At 56.2% G+C, this 20946-nt stretch overlaps 1 protein-coding gene across 1 annotated transcript; it reads right to left on the bottom strand.

Annotated features, from left to right (window-relative positions):
• Positions 1-12225: 12225 nt before the first annotated feature.
• On the bottom strand, positions 12226-19597 carry LOC102384024 (prolyl 3-hydroxylase 2-like; the record flags this gene model as incomplete). The annotated part of the gene is made up of 7 exons (XM_025202714.1): positions 12226-13700; positions 14545-14685; positions 15959-16034; positions 17303-17420; positions 18301-18451; positions 18542-18637; positions 19308-19597. Coding segments are annotated over 7 exons (965 nt in total), but the record flags the coding sequence as incomplete, so codon positions are not given.
• Between the last annotated feature and the right edge of the window lie 1349 nt (positions 19598-20946).

Raw genomic sequence — 20946 nt, 5'->3', positions numbered from 1 at the left:
AAAGAGTGAGTGTTTTTGTGATGGACGGGAGCACAGTGCAGATATTGTAACGGGAGCGTGTAGGAGGTCGTTGCAACGGGATGCTTCGGACTGTCAGGTCACAGGGCAGTCCGGTTGAGGTACTGGGATGGGTGGATAAATATTTTTGCAAAAATCCCCCAAACCATCCCAGCCAAGTTTCAGTCTAACCTGCTCTTGAAAACTTCCACAAAGTGTTTTTTTAAATAATTATGATTTAGTACATAGGGGTAGCACCCTCAATCAGCTCAAGCTTTCCTGGGCTGGGCATGACACACAAAGACCAACCGTTCCTGTACAAAGCATTTGCAGCAAAAAAACCCAGGTGCATAAAATGGGTTTCTCCCAATTTTATGCGAAAAATAATGGTTAGACATTAGAATGAAAGTTTGGGCTGTGTTATTTTGCAAAGAGGTTGGACCGTGGCTTTGTCTGGGATGGTTTGCACAGGGCTGAGCCTGCCTCAGGCAGGGGTTGGACTGGACGGGACTAGGTTTTCTATGATTGATGCTAACCAAGGGTGGGAAAACTTTAATCCTTCTGAATGGAAACCTCTCCCTCTCCAACACCTTTCGTTTCAATGGCATCGGTGGTGCAGTAAGCCAACTAGCTCCCTAGCCATCCCTAGGGTCTTTCGGGAAGAAGTGGCAGGGACCTTATTTTTGTTGGCAAAACAAGCTCGAAGGGTTTTGTAGATTAAACATTTGAAGGTTTTTCAGCTTGTAAAGAAGGGGAAGGCGCAAACTGTTTTTCAGTTGAGGTGTGTTTGGGAAGATAAACCCTCTAACACAGGCGCTGCCGTCCGCAGCCCCCGCTCCCTCACGGGGTGCTGGCTTTGCTGCCCCATTTCCCGTGCAATTGCCAGCATCCTTGCTGGGCAAGCGGGTGCAGCCTGGGACGGCCGACAGGGTCCGAGATGAGCATGGGAGGGAGCTCGAGGGGCTGGAGGGCAGGGTTGGAGCATGTCAGACGTGCAATGGGAAGATGCTGGCAGAGCTCTGGGTCCTTCCCAGCATTCGCCCACCCCGGGCTGCTGCTAGCCAAGGGCATTGCCTCTGTCAGGGTAATGACACAATTGAGCTGATGGAGCAATGAACCGATTGCAAACCTAGAGCAGCTGCCAGCTCCCCTGGCGTGGGAACAGCCATGAGCGCAAGACTTGGTGCATCCCCTCCAGCCACCCGGCTGGGAGCCCTCCCGCCGGAGCAGTTCACCTCCTTGAGCCTGGTCTTGTGGAGCAGCAGGGCAGGGAAGGCCTGGGGTCCACTAAGCTGGGGCTGATTTGGATGCCACCTGCAAAAATGCCTCTAACAGAAGCTGTGGCTAGGACACAAGGGTCCTCTCTCTGCAAGACCCCCGCAAAAAACACCTCTCGAGCTTCAGTTTAGATTGCTACTGTCACCCACAACTGAAGTCAGAGGTGGGCAGGGAGGACCACGGTGGGGTGTGAAGTGTATTTTAGCTGCGTGTCTCAAAGCACAAGCCTAGTGTCCATTTTTCATGCCATAATGTCTTCTTGGCTGCTTCTGCACTGTGAAGCCTGCAGGTTCAAGGGAAAGGCAGGGAGGCTGTAAGGCCTAAAGGGATGCTCCACTGCAGGTGTCAACACTTGGAGCATCATGAAGTGGCTCCTAGCAATGTCCCAGAGCAGATGCCCCGCAGCCAAAGGGATTGCAGAGCCTGTCTGGATTCCCTCCCGCTTCTCCTGAGCCCCTCATAAGGCTTCCAGCAAGTCTGATGATGACTTGTTTGCTCTTTATGTGTTGCCTGCATTTAGCTTTTGCCTGTCTCCATCCATGCAGCCGTTTAATCCAGGCCCCGATTCGCTGGAAGCAACTCCCAGAGACCATGCTACTGCTGCCGCATGAACCGACCTCTTCTCAGCTTGCCTCTCCATCCCAGCGGTAATTAGGTAAGAAATATTACAACAGAACCTGTTGTCCTCCGAGTTGTTAGGCAACAAAAATATTGCAAAGTTGGCTTGAAGAAAACACCTTGGGTTAATTAAAAGCGTGTGCGATTACATCGTGCCGTGAGTCATGGTGCGATGTAAGAAAAAAAGTGCACTGATTCAGTAATGAAAAGACAAGGCCAGGTAATTTATGCTAAGAAACTGGGAGGGGATTTGCAAATCTTAATAGAAGCAGAAAGGATTTTCACAGGTGTGTGTCTGTGTGCATAATGAACTCAAGTCTGGATTGCTTTAACATGTTAACCCTTTACCTGCCACTCTGAAAACATATCCGTCTGGATAGGGCATGCTAAACTTAATTAGCAAGATGGAATTAATAAGCAAGCCCGAGTCGAACAGAACAACCTTTTCTTATTGTCCAGCCTGGGTGCAAGGTAGAAAGGTGACCAAGCGAGATGAAACCATCAGTAAATACGTGTAGGATGTTGCTAGCCAGTTTGTATTGTTAGGAGCATTGTGATTTATATGGCAACATTTATTGTCAAATTATAGAAAATTCCGATTGGAAGGGATGTCAGGAGGTCACATCTAGTCCAACCCCCTGCTCCAAGCAGGACCAGCCCCGACTACACCATCCCAGCCAAGGCTCTGTGGAGCCGGGTCTCCAAAACCTCCAAAGATGGAGACTGCACCACCTCTCTGGGTGACCTGTTTCAGTGTTTTTTACTACCCTCCTAGTGAGAGAGTTTCTCCTACTATCCAACCTCACCTTTCCTCGCTGCAACTTGAGCCCATTGCTCCTTGCTCTGTCGTCTGCCCCCACTGACACCAGTGTCAAGTTTTACCCTCCTAAATCCTTGGTTACCCACCCTGTTCCTTCGGCGGCAGCTCTGGGCCCAGTGAGGCACATCAGCAGAAAGGTATTTGGAAGTCAGCAGTGAAGGCAGAGGGATTAAAGTAGCAAATTACACAATGAAGCCACCCACGGACTAGTTTTGCACAAGGGGAGCGAGGCTGAATCATGCCCTTGCCCCCGACGGCTTCCACCTGGCACCGGGAAGCATGAGTGAGCAGCCTTGGAGGCAGGTGTGGGGCATCCCAGCCAGCCCCCGGGCTGCAGCTGCTCCCAAGGATGTCAGGCGTGGGCTGGGGGTGGGAAAGTTGCATGCCTTAAGTCCCTTCCAGGAATAACAAGAGGCCGTAGGGCAGGGCAGGGAGGTAGGGACAGTGCCGTTCTGTGCCCTGGTCGGTCTGCACAGAGAAGCAGGGCTGGCAGGGAGCTCCAGAGGAGCTGTCCTGTCCAACCCCCTGCCTGAGGCAGCATCAGCCCCGTGCAAACCATCCCAGACAAATCCATCTTCTAACCTCTTAAAATGATTGACACGGGACAAGACGTCACCCCCAAACCTGCCACCGGTAAAGCTGGGGAACCTCAGCTTCTGTAAAAAGGTTGTTAATGTACGATTCGGAGGTCACAGGTCAAGGCTGTGCCCCCACTACAGAGGAAGGCAGTCGGTACCAACCTGACCAGGGGGTAAAATTCCTTCGTGACCCCCAATGTGGCATCAGCCTGATGCTGAGCAAATGGACAGCCCCCTTTAGCCAGGAACCTCAGGTCCCAGCAGCAGCATTGGCACTGCCCAGTCCCCACCCCAGCCTGGGCTGCAGCCAACACCCGAGGCTGGTCTCTTGACTGGACAACAGTTCCCATCAAGCACCAAGGTCATACAACTCAAGGGGACACTGCCAAGCTTCTTGCAAAACCAAGCCCAGCCAAGATGCCAGGAGAAGCAAGGAGTTTGGGGGTGATGTTGTGTGTTGGACCAGCTGTAGAGTTGAGAGCGATGCTAGACAAGCTTGCAGGCACTTGCAGACGGGGCACGTGGTGCCCAGATGCTCGTCTGATGTCTCTCCCAGCTGTACAGATAGACAAGCTATCGCCAGATGCGCGCTGGCTCTCATGTGTTCGGGACTGTCACGGTGACAGTCTCTCTGCAGGACAATGGAAGCACGCGGTGCCCACCATATGAGGTGCAATGCGACACCCTGGGTGTGTCTACACGTGCTTTTATGTGCCCCATTAGCCTAATGCGCATTAAGGTGATTTAGGCACACGTCTACACATGCACGGGCTAATGCGCATTAATGTGGGTGTGCAGACCGACTTGTGATTAAAGTTAGTGCCAAGCCAATGGACACACACCACATTAATGCACATTACTGCGTCTACATGTTCACTAATGCAATTTAGCTTTTTGTACATAATTTGATATCTGCTTTATACCGGTATCAAATTTAGGCTCAAATAGCCTTAAACCGCAATTTTAAAGGCATATTAAGGGTGTGCATGTGTAGACACGTGCTCTTAATGTGCCTTAATTCAGGCTAATGCGCATTAAATGTGCACATGTAGACATGCCCATTGTCACTCAACAGGGGCAAAAGGTATGGAAACCAACCCATTGCTGCTGTCTGAACTGGGGGATGGGGGCAGGCCCCAGGTTGCCTTAAACCACTATCCTTGAGTCCTTTATCTCTCCACAGATTCCTACTCTCCCCTCCCCTGATCCTACAGAGTGACCTGGGGGAGCTCTCCTGCAGCCCCAACCCCGATGAGGGTAGCAGGGGCCAGGCAAAGCCCTTCTGCATGCTTGGGGGTGACAACAGTGCAGTTAACAGGCCCACAGAGGCCAAGCTGGGAGCAGTGTAGGAGGCAGGAGTGAAGCTGGGAGAAGGCCCCAGGATTGATGTGCTTGTACCTGGCACCCGTGTCACGTGGCTGCAGCTGAGCCGGGGTCAAGGGAGCTGCTGGCAATTGGCACGAGATGACGGGAGCCCCCCAGGCAGCTGGGAGAGGGCAGTCCCAGCGGCTCCCAGTGCAATCCCAGCCACTTCCCAGCACTACAGATGTTGACAGATGTGTGCTCGGGGCCTTCCAGAGACAGGCAGCTCTGAGCTCCATTCTCCTTCCCACCTGGGGTGCCCTGGGCAGTGTACCCCAATGAGCCCCTGGCAATGCCCATGAGCTGGGCAGAGATGCCCCTGCCTTTGCTGGCTGGGAGGTGACACAGGGGCACTGAGGGGTAGGACATGCTTCCCAGGGATGCATGCATGACCTCAGCTCCCTTCCTGTATCCCCTGGACCCCATGCATCATAAGGGGCTGTCATTATCCTGCATTACAAACTAAGAGCTGCCATGTCCTGGGTCAGACCAGGTCCATCTTGCCCTGACTCCTGTCACGCAGGAGAAGAGAGCGGAGGCTGGAAGGGAGCGACTGGGTCTGAGCAGGGTTTTCCCCTGTTCCTCTCTCTCTTGCAACCTCCAGCATTGGAGGTCCAGGAAGGTCTGATACAGAGGCCGTGCTCCTCACTCTTGTGCTCAAAAGTTGCAGCAAGGGGAGTTTAGGTTAGATATTAGGAAGGTGAGGTCTGCAGGAAAAACTTTCCAGCTGGGAGGGTGGTGAAGCACTGGAACAGGCTCCCCAGAGAGGTGGGGCAGTCTCCATCCTTGGAGGTTTGCAAAAACTCAGGTAGACACAGCCTTGGCTGGGATGATGCAGTTGGGGCTGGTCCTGCTTGGAGCAGGGGTTGGACTAGATGTGACCTCCTGAGGTCCCTCCAACCCTCATTTTATGTGATTCAATAGCAACTGATGCCCCTTTGCTCCAAGCACGTGTCCAGTCCCTTTGCAAATCTGGCTGGACTGTAATCTTCTACCACATCTAGTGGCCACAAGCTCCACCGTTGAATTATCCATGGTGAGGAAAAGAACTTCCTTTTGCTCATTTTAAGCTTCCTGTGACTAGTTTTGTGTTGTGACTCCTCGTTCTTGCATTGTCAGAGATGGTCAGTAATAAATCCCTGATGACTTTCTCTTTGCCATTTCGTATTTTGTAAACCGTTCTCATGCCCTGTGCAAGCATCTCTCTTCTCAAGAGACTCAGTCTCGTGCTCTTTCTCCGAGCTGCCAGACCTCACTAGATTTGGTGGGGAGCATCTGCCCGGAACGGTGCCCCTGGTAGTAGGGACGTACCAGGGATGCCCGGGGCTGAGCCGTAGCCCCAGCATCGGGTGGTTGGGATGTGAAGCCAGCCGGAAAGCCCGATGCTCTGAGGCAGCTGGGATGGGGGCCACGCTCCTGCCGCAGGCCATGCTCCTGCGGGTTTTAAGGTCTATTCCCTTAGGAAGGGCTTGGCTTTGCCATTGTCCAGGCAGGACCTGGAAGGAAAGCAATGATGGTAAGGTTCAGGAGTAGCTTCCAGACCCAGGACACCTAAGGAGCCCTGGGTGGGGGTCTCGTGCCCATTCCCCCAGCTCTCGCTGCATGGTGCGGGCAAGCTCTGGCTTGTGCCCCCGCAGCCCAGCTGCCGGAGGCGTGTACCTGTTGCATTCGGGAGGTGCTTAGCCTCCCTTCCCGTGCCCAGAGCCAGAAGGCTTTTGAAAACACATCAGCAGGATGCCTCCACCCATCCACTCAGGCTGGACGGTAAATCAAATAAACCCAGCCCGGAGCTGGCACGCTCGGTGCGGGGAGATGCTGGCTCCCAGCCTCTCACCGCACAGGGGCGGAGGTGGCGAAATGAGTGGAGATGAGCAAACAACCCCGCGAGGCTCGGGGCAATGTGCTGAAGGTAGTGCTAGCCCCTGGGGGGGTCTTGGGGTACCAGCTCTGCATTCAATCGATGTGTCTTTGGGGGGCATAGCGGGGAGCACGGGTGATGGACATGCTAGTCTCCTGGTTGCATGTCTCACTAGGCAACCCTGGGCATGAAGGACCATGAAAAGTCTCCTGGTCCTGGGGTGGTGCCAGGGGGAAGTTGGTGGGGAGAAGTGAGAGCAAATGCATGGCGAGTGGATCAAGAGGAGCTTGTGTCTCAAAGGGACTCTTCCCTAGTTGCAAGTGCATGTAGAGTAAAAGGGCTTCCAGCTTGAGCTGCATTTTCCAAGCGTGGAGGAACCCTCCCGTCCCCCCTGTTTTGCTCTTTTTTGCAGTGTGTGCCCAGCTTCTGGCAGCAAACAGTGGGCAGGACAGGGGCCTGCTTCGCCTGGGGCATGTTGGGGTGTGTCTGATGCTTTGGGCAGGGTGCCTGGCACTTGAGCGAGAGGGCTGTTCGCAAAGTTTTTAAGAGCAGGTTAGACAAACACCTCTCTGGGGTGGGTTAGACAGGGATGCTGCTGCCTGGAGCTGGGGGTTGGACTAGGCATGACCTCCGGAGGGCCCTGCTAGCTGGCTCTTCTCTGCCTGGAGGTGCATGGCTCTCTCCCGGAGCGTGCGAATGGCTGGCAAATGCAATCCAGGCGGGGCTGGGCTGGGCAGAAAGGCAGCAGCTGTGCCCAGCGTTAGCAGCTTGCAAAACCCATGCAAGTAAACCCTGCAGGTCTGTAGGAAGCACCAGCTCCACAGCTTTCTCAGGCACGGGGGTAAAGCATGAGCCTGAGGGTTTCTCTCACCAGCTTTCTCACTGTGTTCCCCCCATTTCACACAAGGCACTTGGGGTCTGACAGCTCCCTCTTTTTTTTCGGCCGTGCGAGGTGCTCAAAGCAGGCGCCGGATCTCACCGTGTGCTGGTGCAGCAGGGTTTAGACCTGAATGGGCTGGTCAGTGCTACAGGAGCATCTGCTCGTTTGGTCCAGCTGGTAGTCAGCAATGGACCATCCCTCCCTTCACCCTGCGCTGCTCCGCCGGGGCTTTCGAAATGCAGGAGCAGATCCGTGCAATGACTGATGTATTATATAAAAGAGGCCTGCGAGCGAGGGCTGCAAGCTTCCCGAGTGCCAAACCATGCCCAAGAGTCCAGCCCTGGACCTCGCCAGCTGCAATGTGTGGCTGCATGAGGGTTTCAAGCTCCTCCATAGCTGTACATGGGATTTCTCACTGCTTATCTCCCTGGGAATAGGACTGCGGGCTGAGCTGGGCTCACCTGCCAGCTCTGCCGACTGCATGATGGCCGTGTCTCTCGGTCCTGGGTGGGTGCCGGGTCTCTTGGCACAGCCAGTGATGCCCAGGCCATCCCAAAAGGCAGCTTCTGGGATTTAACCAGCCTGGAGCCTCCTCTGAGCAAGCAGCGAGGCTCCCACGTGCGAGGCGGCTGTTGATCACTGCTCCGTGTTGTCACAACCATCGCTGGTAAGGGCACAGGCTGTGTTATGATGGGCTCTGCATTAGCTGCTACCACCCAGGAGAGGGATCTGGGAGTCATTGCAGAGGGTTCGCTAAAACCAACAGCTCAGGGCTCAAAAAGGCAAGCAAAATATTGGGGGTTATTAAGAAGGGAATTGTGAACAAAGCAGGATGCATCACAGCGCCCCTTTTTAAACCCATGGTGCATCCACACCTTGAACACGGCACCCGGTTGTGGTCCCCATGCCTCAGAAATTAGATATAGAAGAACTAGAGACGGTCCAGAGATGGGCAGCAGGATGATCCGGGGTGCGGAGGGGCATCTGCATGAGGATGAGAGAGGCCAGGTTTGTTCAGTTTATAAAAGAGGTGCTTGAGTGCATGCATGTGAAAGGTTTGCAGCATACATAATGGTACGGGGAAAGTCGCTATCTGTCAGTGTCAGCAGGAGCTGGGGCAGAGCTCAGGCCCTGGTCCTCTTGTCCAAGGAGTTAGGGGCCTGGATACCTCAGAGGCCTCACCCCCAAGGTGCTGAGCTTGCTCCTCCTGCACCCCACATCTCCCTTCTCCTAAAAGGGCACCATTTGAGGTGTTTGAGACTCAGTGTTGCAAAGTGGGGGAAGGACGGAGAGAACCAGCTCCGGGTTTTCATGACGAGGAGGGACGCTGGGCTGGGAGGGAGCAAGCTGGCGCGCTGCGTGGGTAATGCGCCCTGCTCTGGGGAGAGCCGAAGAGAGGCAGCAAGAAGAGGGGGTTGAGGCTGCTTCTCCTCCATCTGGCTCCTTTTCTCAGCCTGAGCTACTGCTCCCCAGTCCCCAGCTGGCCTGGACCCCCGGCAAGTGTTGCTGTTTGAGGGCAACTGGACTGCCGGGCTGGGATCATTCAGGTCCCAGCTGCTGCCCCAGCGCATGGCTCCCTCCCAGGCACGCCCTGGGCGGCTGGAAGAGCAAAGCAGGTGCTGGGGCTGTAGCCCAGGTGGGCAGCAGCAGCAGCAGGACACGCTGTCTCGGGCCTGATCAAATCCTCAAATCCAAATCAGCTCCTCTCCATCCCCCTGACTCTCAGCAGGGGACTGCGACACCCAGGGGGTGCCTCGAGACCCTTCCCAGGCTGCTGCAGCAGTGTTCGGTGACCAACGAGGCTTTGCCGGATAAACCCAGAGACTTCAAATAGGGGTCCAGAGGGTCACAGCTATTCTGCTCGGCTCTGGGCTTGTGGAGGTCTTTGCAGCGGCAGAACCGCGTTATTTTTCTGCGCTCAAAAGTCGAGTGAAAGCTGAGCTGGCATTTTCTGAGTTGGCTGCAGGGGTCTTGAGGCTGAAAAGGTTGAGCCCCACTGCTTTAACCTGGACCTGGGGACTGACAGGATGCATTAGCTTAGCCTGGGGGGTGAGGGGTGTGCATCCCTCTGGGGAAAGGCTCTTCTGGCCAGGTTGGCGATGCAACAGAAGAAGCCCCTAGCCCGGAGCCAGCTACTGTATGTCCCCTCCCCTCTAGAGAGAGAGAGGGAGATAGAGATAGCTACAGACGGAGAGCTAGAGATATGTATCTAGCTACAGACACACACACATTATATATATATATATATATATATACACACACACACACACACACACATACATATATATATATACACACACACACACACACACACATACATATATATATATACACACACACACACACACACACTATAGTGTTTGTGTATGTGTGTACAAGCTACATATAGTACATACATCTATATATATACTATATATATTCATACATATACATACATACATGAATATACACACACACACACACACCCATATAGATATAGGCATGCACACGCACATACACACACGCATTCACACACACACACACACACACACACACACACACGTGTGTGTATGTGTGTGTCTATTTTAATGCATGCTTCACTGTTGTCCTGGTTGCAAGGATGCAGCAGCCCAGACCGGCGGCTGCAACTACTGCTCCTGCTGGTATCAGCTACGGTGCTACCGGGTGTGAGCAGCCTCTGCTTGTGCAAAGTCTGGACCGGGCCAGGTGGGGTTAGCCCTGCCCAGAAGGAGCTCACCCGCTGCTTGGTGCTGCCATTTGCAGCCACCCAGGAGATGCCAGGGAAAGGTGAAAAAACAGTCTGTGTTGGCTCCCCCTGCACTCAGGGTCTTGGCTAGCAGCCCCCCACCCCTGCCAGCTGTGCCCAATCCTCAGCTTTTAGTCGCCCCTCACAAGGGGATGTAGGGGTGTAGTGGCTCTTCTGGGGATATCCCCTTTGCAGAGGCAGCCCCTGCGGGGATAAGACCACGCCGCAGCGGGCTGAAGGAGCCGTGTGAATGGTTTTTCATGGGCTGGACCCCCCCAGGCACATGGCAGCTGCATACATGCTGCTTCTGAAACCAATGCAAAGCCCTACCGCTAGCACCCAGGGCTGGTCCCGGGGAGCTGGGTGCCAGCATCAGTGACAAGCAAAGGAAACATCCTATTCTTAATAAAGCCTCTTGAGGGAGTGCTGTAGCCCTGCCCTGTGCCCCTACCTGCACTGTTGGGCCCAGGTGAGTTTTTCCCAGCCTGCTGTCATGCAGCTTCCTCCATGCTGTGTTTTTACAGCTGTGAATCAGCCCCGGCTAATCCCTCCATACGTGCTAGTATGAGTCCTAGGAGGGGTACTGCCCCGTGCGTGGCGGCTGCGCCAAACCACACCTAATGCCAGGGGCAGCTGGCACACCCTGGGCTGCCTTCCAGGGCTCGGGTGCTGCTGACCCTGTTTGCCGAGGGGAAAGCACGGTCTGGGCAGGACCCCATATGAATGGCAATATGCAAGCTTGGTAATGGCCACTTTGCAGCAGCTCACACCGGGAACCTGGGGGGAGGGCTTGCTCAGGCTTGCAGCAGAGGGCTGGTGCCAATGCTTAACACTGGATGCACCAGGAACTGTGCCCCAGAGCATGTAACTGCGGTACCTCAGCACAGGAGGGGTTAATTTGGGTGTCTCTGGGGCACAGGCCTGTTGGCAGCAGGGCTGAAGCTGGGCAGGTTTTCCAAGGGCTGTCCAAGGCACTAGCTCCCTGCTCTACCATGGCAGGGATCCTGGCATGGCCCCAGCAGTGAGGGGGTTTGCAGGAGCTCCTGTCTGCAGGCGGGAGGTGTTTGCATGTGACTGGTGAGGTTTTCCTGGTGCCCCCGTCACCTGTCCTAGTAGGTGCAGTCACCCCCCGACACACTGGGTACAGGGGAGGTTTGCAAGGCTGAGGAGTGGTCCAACATGACTCTGGGTGGCCATCATGGGGCAAGCCCCTGCACTCCCCAAAACACTGCCTCTTCACCCTAGCATTGCAAACAGAGCTAAACTCAGACTTTACAGCTTGCCTGATGCTTGGGCTCTGCTGGGGCTGTGCAGTGCCCTGTGCTTTGAAAGAAAAACTTAATGTACTGGAGCACTGGTTGTCACCCCGGGGTCTGCAGCCCCCCTGCGGACCCTTGGACTGTGTCTAGAGAATCCACACAAGATGACTAAGATCAGTCAGAAGTATGTGAACACCCTACTTACAATTCAATGAGGTTCACACCATCATTCAAAACATTTTAAGGGTTCAGCAAATGAAAAGAAGAGGTTGGAAAAAAAAAATTGGACCATGGGCCAAGGCTTTGTGGGTGGTGGATGGGGTGGAGAAAACACCTGGCTGAAGTAGCTGCCCTGGGCCAGGTCGTGCCAGCCTCAGCGGGTGCATGACACAGGTGTCCATGATGGGCAGCAGCTGGGAGCATTGAGGGTTGGGGGTCCTAGTCCTGCCCCTGCTTTTTTAGGGTGAGCAGGCAGCAAAGACCAAGTGCACTGAAAACCAAGTGCACATCATCCAGCGAGGCTGCCTGCCCGTGCAGCAGCTCATCCTTTTTTCTCCGGTGGGAGACTGAGGTGCAGACGGGTTAGGGGACTTGACCAAGGAGGTCCTTGCAGCGGGGTTGCTGCCCAGCCAGGAGGCTTCCTGTACCCTTGCCCCCAAGCCAGGACAGTGGCTCGTGTTTGGAGCAAGAGCACAGTAGGGCTGAAGAAACACCCCCGTACCTGTCACAGGAGACTGAAGGGCGGACACCAGTCTCTGCTCTGGTGGGCCCAGCTGCTTCTCTGCTTCTGTCAACCCATGGTCCTGGTTGCCGCATCTTTTGGGATCAATCAGACCAGGAAACGGCTGCTGACTGTGGCTCATTTATTTCTCCTGTGGTTCAGTGCCAGCTCCCAACCTCCCTCACACAGCCCCGGCTGTGCCCCTCCACGTGCTGGGGTGCAGGGCAGAGGCAGCTGGGTGCAGGCATGCAGCAGGTGCATGCTAGCACAACCCTCGACGGTGCTCCCGCGGCGTCGGTGCAGCCAGCAGCGAGGTGTACATCCAACCCCGTGCGCGAGGGTAACGCAGCGGCTTCCAGCAGGGAGCGTTTCCCATGCACAGCCTGTTCCCGTGTGCCAAGCGCTTCTCCAAGAGGCGTCTGATCAGGCCTGGGCTGAGGGAGAGCCCATCAGCAGCTAAGGTGTGACCTTGGGGACTGATGGCAGCAGCCCTATGGTCGGGGCCTTTCAGGGACTGGGGTGCCCTTGCTCCGACTAGCATCAGGGACATGGCTGCTGCCTCTGTGCCCAGAGCCCGTGGCCCTCCTGCCTAGCTGCCTGGTCCATGCAGGTGTATGAAGCCCAGACCGCCTGCACTGACATGGTGCAAGCTCTGCAATGGCTGCAAGTTGCTGGTGGGGGGGCTCTGGGAGTACTGGGAATACCCCCCTGTGCATGGGTCTCTCTGCACACAGCTCCTCCAACCAGCAGGATGCTGCTACAAGACCGGGCTTAGCAGCAGAGAAAGAAAGGACTGGCTCAAGGTGCCAAGAAGCTTGGAAATGCTGGCAGGAGGGCGAAGGGGGAAAGAAAGAGCAACCGGAGGGATCACAAGCCCTGGCACCATCCCCACAAGGCTGTGTGGAGAGTGGGTCCACGCTGCACTGACCCTCGCCAGGTGCTGTACATAGCAAAAGACCAATTTAAACAGTTTTCTAGGGCAGACATCACCTGCACGGGGTGAACAGCACCCTAGTGCTGTGCTAGCTCAGCTGCATGCCCCCTCTTCCAACTGGCCATGCACAACGCTGGAGCCCATCACCTAGCCATCCCAGGGGTCCCAGACAGCAGTGCTCAAAGTGCGGAGGCTTCGGGAAGGGACAGGGCACGGAAAGCACAGCCAGCTCCAGCAAACCCCTGGTGCACCCTCACCCAGACCCTGCAGGGACCAGGATGCTGTTCCTCTCTGAGCCCCCACGTCTGTTTTCCAGGGCAGCGGGGAGCCCAGAGGAACGTGCATGCGAGAGGAACCAAGAAGCACGGGGCCAGGCGGGCGAGTGTGCGGGCAGGCAGCGAGACATGCCCAGCCCAGGGGGCCCGGCGGGAGCGCCGCGCTCTGGTACCCCCCAACCCCCCCGTTAACTTATACCGAGGCTCTGTACAAAAATAGACGGGTTCTCATTAGATTAGCAATATTAAATAAATAGCAAATAGAGTCTCTCAAGCGGGGCTCAGAGCTCGTCCCGCGGGTTGATGTTCAATTCCCCCGTGCCCAGGTGCTCCTGGTCTAACTGCGTGATCACTTCGTCGGCCTGGATCCGCTCCTGCGGAGAAGGGAGAGGCAGCGTCAGTGCCAGCCTGCATCCATTAGCCCTGGAGCCGGTCTGGGATGGTGAAAGATGCTTTAGATACGAGCACAGGGCATGTCTGGAGGGACCTGGAAAGTATCACGATGCCCTTTATAAAGCCACAGTGCATCCACATTTGAATACGGTGCCCAGCTCCTCAAAAGCGCTGTCTTCCTGTGCGGGTCTATGGGGACACGTCCCTGGATATTACATCCACCGGCCACGGGGCGTCCTCACTCCCCAGCATCCTCCCGAAGCAAAACCGCTTTGCTGCACCTGTCTTGGCTGGAGGGACCCTCGGGCATGCCCCTCTTATCCCTGCCCTTCAGCATCGTGGGCCCCATGTGTCTGCTGGCTCTGGAGAGCCCACGATGGGTGTGGGGCAGGAGAGACCTTGTGGGGAGCAGGAGCTTCTCACCACAGCCCCTGTGCAGGAGCTTGTCCTACTTTCCCCGGTGGGGGAACAAGGTGCAGACGGGTTAGGGGACTTGGCCGAGGCCGCGAAGGGAGTCTGTGGCAAGGATACAACCCAGTGCTAGGATGCAAAACAGCTCCTGCATTTGTGGGGTTTCTGCTTGGACTGGGGTTGGTTGGGCATTTCCTTTCATCTCTAACATGATGTCCTGAACTGCTCGGTGGTATTTGAGGCAGCTACAGGTGGGTCCCGCTGGCCTAGGGAAACATCCAGGGGTCTCCCGGGGAGCAGACAGAGCCCTTCTCTGTACCCATGATGGTGCCAGGAGAGGCAGACGTGCCTTTTCCCTGCCCTCTCCATGGGACAGGCCTTACACAAGGCCCCCGTCGTGCTGCATGCACTCACCAGCTCCCGGTACAGAGGGTCCAAGGTGAACCACAGCGCCACGGCGCAGCGCTGCCCTTTGGTGACAGCCCGCACGCCGTGCGGGTTCTCCCCGCCGGACGAGAAGCTGATCATGCGCCCGCACCTGGGCTTGATTGAGGCCTGTGGGAAGCAACAGAGAGGTGCCCGGGGCTGCACACGCCACGATGCACAGACCCCCTGGGCAGCACGGAGACCAGCCCTGCCCCGCTGTCCCCAACCCTTGCATGGCAGGCTCTGGAGGCAGATGGAGCTGCCAGGGCCCGTGCAGCTCAGGCAGGGATGGGACTCACACCTGGGTCTCGCTTTGCTCCCCTCCTCCAGCTGGGCTTGGCTGCACTCCAACCCTTCCCACACAAGCCCTGGAGGAGGTGGGTGGGCAAACGTCCCCAGGGCCGTGGAAGTGCCTGGGGGACTTGACTGGTGGAAGTGCAGGGTTGGGCAGAGGAACAGGCTCGGTGCAATCTTCCTTGCAGGCCGAGAAGCTCTGCTATGCAAGCTGAACTTGGCGACGGTGGGGGAAAAGCTGAGGCTCTTTGGAAAATGGGCCCCTCTCTAGACCAGCACTTCTCAACTGGGGCCGTGCAGCAAGCCTGGGGTGCCGTGCCATGACAGCACTGACCAGCCCAGCTCCATCCTCTTTGCAAACCCCTGCAGGGAGGGTGAAGGCTGCTATTCAATCCCCCTCGGTCTTCTCTTCTGCAGACTCAATCAGCCCAGTTCCCTCAGCCTCTCCTCCGAAGTCCCGAGGAGGGGGAGTGCAGCGGGCCGGACCCCTGCAGCCCCCCCAAGCCCTGCGGCGACGCGTTTCCAGAGGGTATCGCACACCTCTGCACAGAGCTGCTGTGCTGCGACTGCACGTCTGGCCACGAGGGGCTGCAAGAGCTCAGGAAACCTCCAACAGGGGAAGCATCTCGACTGGCTCGGGAAGGGGAGAGCTTTAACCTGTTGTGCCTCAGATGAACAGAGCTAAGACCAGAGGCTGCTATTGGAAAGCAGACCTGCATCTTGAGCGGATAGAGTCAGAGGAATATAGAAAACATGGGTCAGCAGGGCCCCTGCTCAAGGCAGGATGGTCTTTGACTAACTCATCCCAGTCACGTGTTTATCCAGCCTCCTCTTAAAAACATCAGGAGCAAGTGGGCCAAGAAACCTCTGCAGAGCTTTCGAGCACAGGGAATGCAAGCCACGGGGGGCTACCGATGGCGATGCCTGCACCGGGCATTATGGATAAGACAGGCCGTGTGGATGGCAAGTCTTGGGTTCAGCAATTCCCAGGGGACCACGGCCCCCCTAGCCCGACACCAGCATCCTCAGGGAAGGCACAGGCATTGCATGGAAACAAAACCCAGCCACCCAGCTCGCAAACGCTATATCCCAGAAAGGGCTGACTTACAGTAACAGTCTTGGCATCCATTTCGGTGAAGATGAACTCCCCTCCCTCGAAATCTGCATTCATGTAGAGCAGCGCGCTAGGAGGACACAACGGCACAGTGAGGAGCCATGAAGGCGACGCAGGAAGCACATCTGGGCGCCGGGTTTGACTCAGACTTGTAATAGGTTAGGGCAGTGATTCTCAACCAGGGGAGCCACAGCGCCCTGGGGTGCCTCGAGATCCTTTGGAGGGTGCTGCACAGCGTCAGCACTGTGAGGTGTGCAAACTTAATTCACAAATAAACCCAGGGATTTCAAGTATTGGGGTTTTTTGTGTTCTTTGCAACAGAAAAAAGTTGCTTTATTATTTTATGCAGGCAAAAAAAAGAGCGAAAACTAAGAGCTGGCATTGTCCAAGGGGGGCTGCAAGTCTGAAATGATTGAGAACGACTGCTTTAGTGCCTCCATTCTCTCCTGTCCTGCAAGGGTCGGGCAGTCCTTGCAGGCAGGAGATGTGCTGGGACTGGGGGGGTTGCTAGAGACCTGCTTTTTTTGGGTTGCATCTAAACCCAGAAGGGACACATTTCCTTCCTCCCAGAGGCCAGTATCTTAAGAAAAACATCAATCTCATGACCTGGGCACCATGGGGAGTTGTGTCGGCTGCCTTAGGATAATCAGGTTCATCTGGGGATGTCACAAAGATGCTTGAAAGGACTGGGAAGTGTCAGTCTCAGCTGGGTAAGCCTGATTGCAAACACCCTCCATTCAGCAATCTCCTCCATCCAGGTACAACCCCTGGAGTGACTTGGTTTCCACAGTCAAAGGATGTGGAAATTGAATCTGAAAGCGTGGGAGAAGAATACGATCTAGCTGTGCGCATCCGCGTGCTGGGACCGTTCACACAATGCATGCCTGTATTAAGATGTTTGTTTGCAGGAGAGCTTTGGGTTTGTGGACCCCGGCATCGGTCCCATGTCAGCTAGGCAAAAACAGGGAGGAAAGGCTATCTGTTTTCTAACCAGTGTCTTCACTCACTGGGGAACCTGTGGCAGCAATACCTGGAGAAGTGTCCCTGGAAGCTGCACCAGGTTGAGCAGCTCAGATCAGACATAAGCATCACTATTAGCAAGATTTAAGCAAAGAGCAGTGAACATTTTCCATGCTTGCAAAGACCACAAACCTCTGGGAAGCAGTCCTCCAGCCTAGGGTTGTCTTACGGGCTAGGCAGAGAGGTCGGTGCAATTTGACCATGCTGACGCTGTGCAAGAAGCCCATCCCCGGGCCCTTCCAGTCACACCTGGCTAGGATGGTGCCTTTTTCCCCTGTGCACCTGTGGATGCACAGGGTCTTGGCCCGGCATGCCTACCTGTAGTCCCTGAAGGTGTAGGCTGGGGGCTCCTTCCAGCACTCGTTGGCCTCGGGCTCCAGCAGGCAGTTGTCAGCGTGGATGGGGTGGCTCAGGTCGTTCCGCTTCTCCTGCTGGCCTAGGCAGGACCGTGGGGATAGGGGAGGAGAGGAGGATGGGTGGGATGAGATGGGAGTGACGCGTTCCCTGAGACCCCTCACCCGCTCCCGGGTGTCAGCTGGAACCAAAGGCGATGGGAGAAAAAGGGGCTATCTGGACTGGAGGCTTAAGGTGCTCAGTAGAGGATACAGGGTTGTATCCTGTCCCTCTAAAGCAGGGGTCTGCAACCTACCGCCTGCAGAGAGAGATCACCTGGCTCAGCAAGCACAAGCCTACAGGGGTTTTGGGGGGCATGGAGACAAGCTGGGAAGGCCGGAGGGGACTGGCACAGACCACAGCCGAGCTATGGGACCCAGCCAGCCTGCAGCTGGCAACCAGGGAGCAAGGGGAAAATTGCCACCCGCCCTGTCTCCGGTTCTCCTGCCCACTCCAATCCTGCCATCCAGCCTCCCTCCTTTTGAGATGGGATATGAAGCTGAGGTTTGCCCCTTAGCCATTGCCCCATCCTCAGGAACTGGAAGGCTCCATGCACCAAAGGTGTTTTAATGGTGACCAGGTGAGGCTGGGCTGAGGTGCATTAATCAGAGGTGCATTCATGTGGCCTGGTCTTCGTGAAAGATGCATTAGAGGTGAGGTGCGTGAATCCAGCCTGCTCTTCGTGACCCCTGCTCTGAAGACAGGCCTATTGGTTGCACCAAGGGACCTGTGGGCCCAAGTCCACCAGGAAAACTACAAGCCTCCCTTAGTTAAGGAATGCGACAATTAATGATGGGGCACGACAAATGAGGATAAGGGGGAGAAGATGCTCCAGGGCCCTCCCGGGTGCAGACGAGCTGCTATTGCCCCGAGGACGTTGGGTTGGACTCTGTCCTTCTCCCCGGAGCGCGTCACCCCCGTACCGGGCAGCGCGGTGCGGCACACCATGTGGGTGTAGGAGAAGTAGAGCGTGGAGTTGAGCTGGAAGTAGGACTCCACGATGCGGCGCGCCTTCTCGCTGACGTCGTACAGCAGGCGGGCGCTCTGCATGGGCACGCGCCCCTCGAAGCCGTGCTGCGGGGAAACCGAGGCACACGGTGAGTGAGCCGGTGGGCTGGGCGGATGAGGGAGGGGGCGGTGCTCACGGCACCTGGCGCGACGCACCTTGAGAGCCTTAAGGACGGTGGCACCTTCGAACTTCTCGCTGGGGGTGTGGGGCGAGGTCTTCCCGCGGTAGCCGTCGCCAGCCATCATGATGCCCTGCAGACAGGGGTGAGAGGGATGAAACAGCCCCAAGTGCCATCTGCATCATTGCTCTCCCCCTCCTCAAATACCCCCACATCACGAACAACACTGATGGGGCCCAATGGGCTCAGCTATCATTGCCGGCGGACTGCATCTGCTGGCATCTGCTAGCACTGGTTTAGAGATGCCAAGGGAAACACCTCCGGCTGCAATATTTAATAGCTATTACTGTATCTACCATCTAGGGATTTATCTAGTCCTGCTTTGAACCTGGCTCAGCTTCTCCTACATCCTGCGGCGATGAGTTCCACCAGTTAACAATGCATTGCATTAAAAAAGTCTCATTTCTCCTGCTGGTTTGAAACCTTCCTGATTTCAGATGCCCTGGGCTCTGGTATCTGAGACTTGGTGGTTCCCTAGTCCCTTTGCTCACACCCTTCGTGATTGTATGGAGCGTGAGCTTATCCCCCAACACATCAGCTTTCTTTTCCCAACACAGGAGCCCAAGGCTTTTTACGCTCACTTGGTACGTGCCCCCGAATGCAGCATGGAGCAGCTTGGCTTGGGGGCTAGGTACAGGACTGGGATTTTATTTTTAGTCCCTTGGTGCCTCTAGCCCACTCTCTGCTACACGGGGCTGTGGGTCTGGGGGTCATCCCTGTTCCCCGTAGTCCCGGCTACTCACGGTGGCCACTCGGTGGAGCTCGCGGCACTCCTCCTCGGACAGGACGTCGTCCAGCAGCACGCGCTGGGTGCCGTTGAGCTGCGTGGAGTTGTAGATGAGCTTCACATGGTCGTAGAGCAGAGGCCCCCCTGCCGGGACAAAAACAGCCCCCCCTGAGCACGCAGCTGAAGTCACCCTGGCGCGTGTCCACGGCTTTCCCGCCGTGCAAGGCACAGCAGGATCTGGCCAGGGCTCAGCAAGGCCGATGGAGGCCGTGGAAACCCAGCGAGGGTCTCCACATTTTCCACTCTCTCACGCGGCCCCCTGCAAACTCGCGGGCCGTGTTCAGGAGCCTGCCAGCGACCCGGTCCCGGCGAAGCGGCTCTGTGAACGGCGGCCAACGTAAACCTATTTTATAGCCGACCCCGAAATGTTCCCCTGCCCACGTCTGGTAGGAGCCTTCCCAGGCCTGGCTCCCAGCCCCAGGCTCTCGAATCGCCATCAGCATTGTCAGCGCTCACGTGCAGGGCACTGCGGGGATTTGCCCCATGGGCTCTCGGCGGAGGAAAGGGGTCCTGGGACCCCGACACTGCAGAGCCGGCCCCTTCCCTTGCCCCGGGAGACCCTAAGAGCTGCCATCGGAGCAAGGTCCATCTTCCCCCGTCTCCTGTTACAGAGAGCAGAGGCTGAAAGGGAGAGAGGTGAATTTTTTGCATGCCAAGCCAGGACCTGATGAGCATCCCTGGCTCATGCATGCTCGATGCCCACCTGCTCTCCGGAGAGGGGTGATGCCGCGCTCATCCCAGCAGCAAAGCAGAGCGCTGAAACCCAGCGGGACATGGTGCAGCACACCGCGCCAGAAACTCAAACCAGATGTTTGCTCAGGGAGGAAGGTGAAATGCTTTTAAATCCTGGGAAATGCTCCTGCTGTCACAAAGCTGCAATAAAGAGGAGGAAGCAGCGGCACAGGCTCGCTCTCCATGCACCGCGGCAGAGTGTTTCTCTTAAGCCTTTGCGTGCCTGTCGACGGCAGCTCGTTTCCGGCCTTGGAAGCGTCCGCGGCCAGAGGATATAGGATACTGTGTGAGGAGCTCACTGCTCGCCCACGAGATGGTCTGCAAAGGTGATTTAGGCATCTGGAGGGTGGACGACCTCCCTCGTGGTGGGCGTTGTTGCTTGGCAATATCCATAAGGCATGCAGATGTGTCAGGAAGACAGCCCAAAGTCCAGAGCTCACGCACCCCAGGCGCTTTCATAAGAACATAAGACCTGCCGTGGGTCAGACCCATCCTGCCCAGGTCTCCTGTGTCACACGGAGGCTGGAAGGGGGAGCGAACTGGGTATGACCAAGGTTTTTCCTGTTCCTCTCTTCCTTGCAGCCTCCAGCATTTATGGTCCAGGAAGCTGCAATTCAGTGTCTGTATCCCTCATTTCCATGCTTGGAAACCCAAATCCTTGCATTGCACTTTGGGGTGAGCTTGGCCAGGCCCCGATGACAGCTCCAGCAATGGGGAAGCCCCATTGAAAGGCCTTGCCAGCACTAATGACACCTTGGCCTTTGTGGTATGCCAGGGCTCAGTACGCTCGGGAAGGAAGATGCTCCAAGAACTGAGGCTGCATGTATATCAGGACAGGCCAGGGGCACGGGTGTTTGCTTTGG

Source organism: Alligator sinensis, unplaced genomic scaffold, assembly GCF_000455745.1.
Source record: "Alligator sinensis unplaced genomic scaffold, ASM45574v1 scaffold301_1, whole genome shotgun sequence".
NCBI classification, from domain to species: Eukaryota; Metazoa; Chordata; order Crocodylia; family Alligatoridae; genus Alligator; species Alligator sinensis.
Note: the sequence above shows the minus strand (reverse complement) of the source record. Positions and strands in the feature narration are given on the sequence as shown.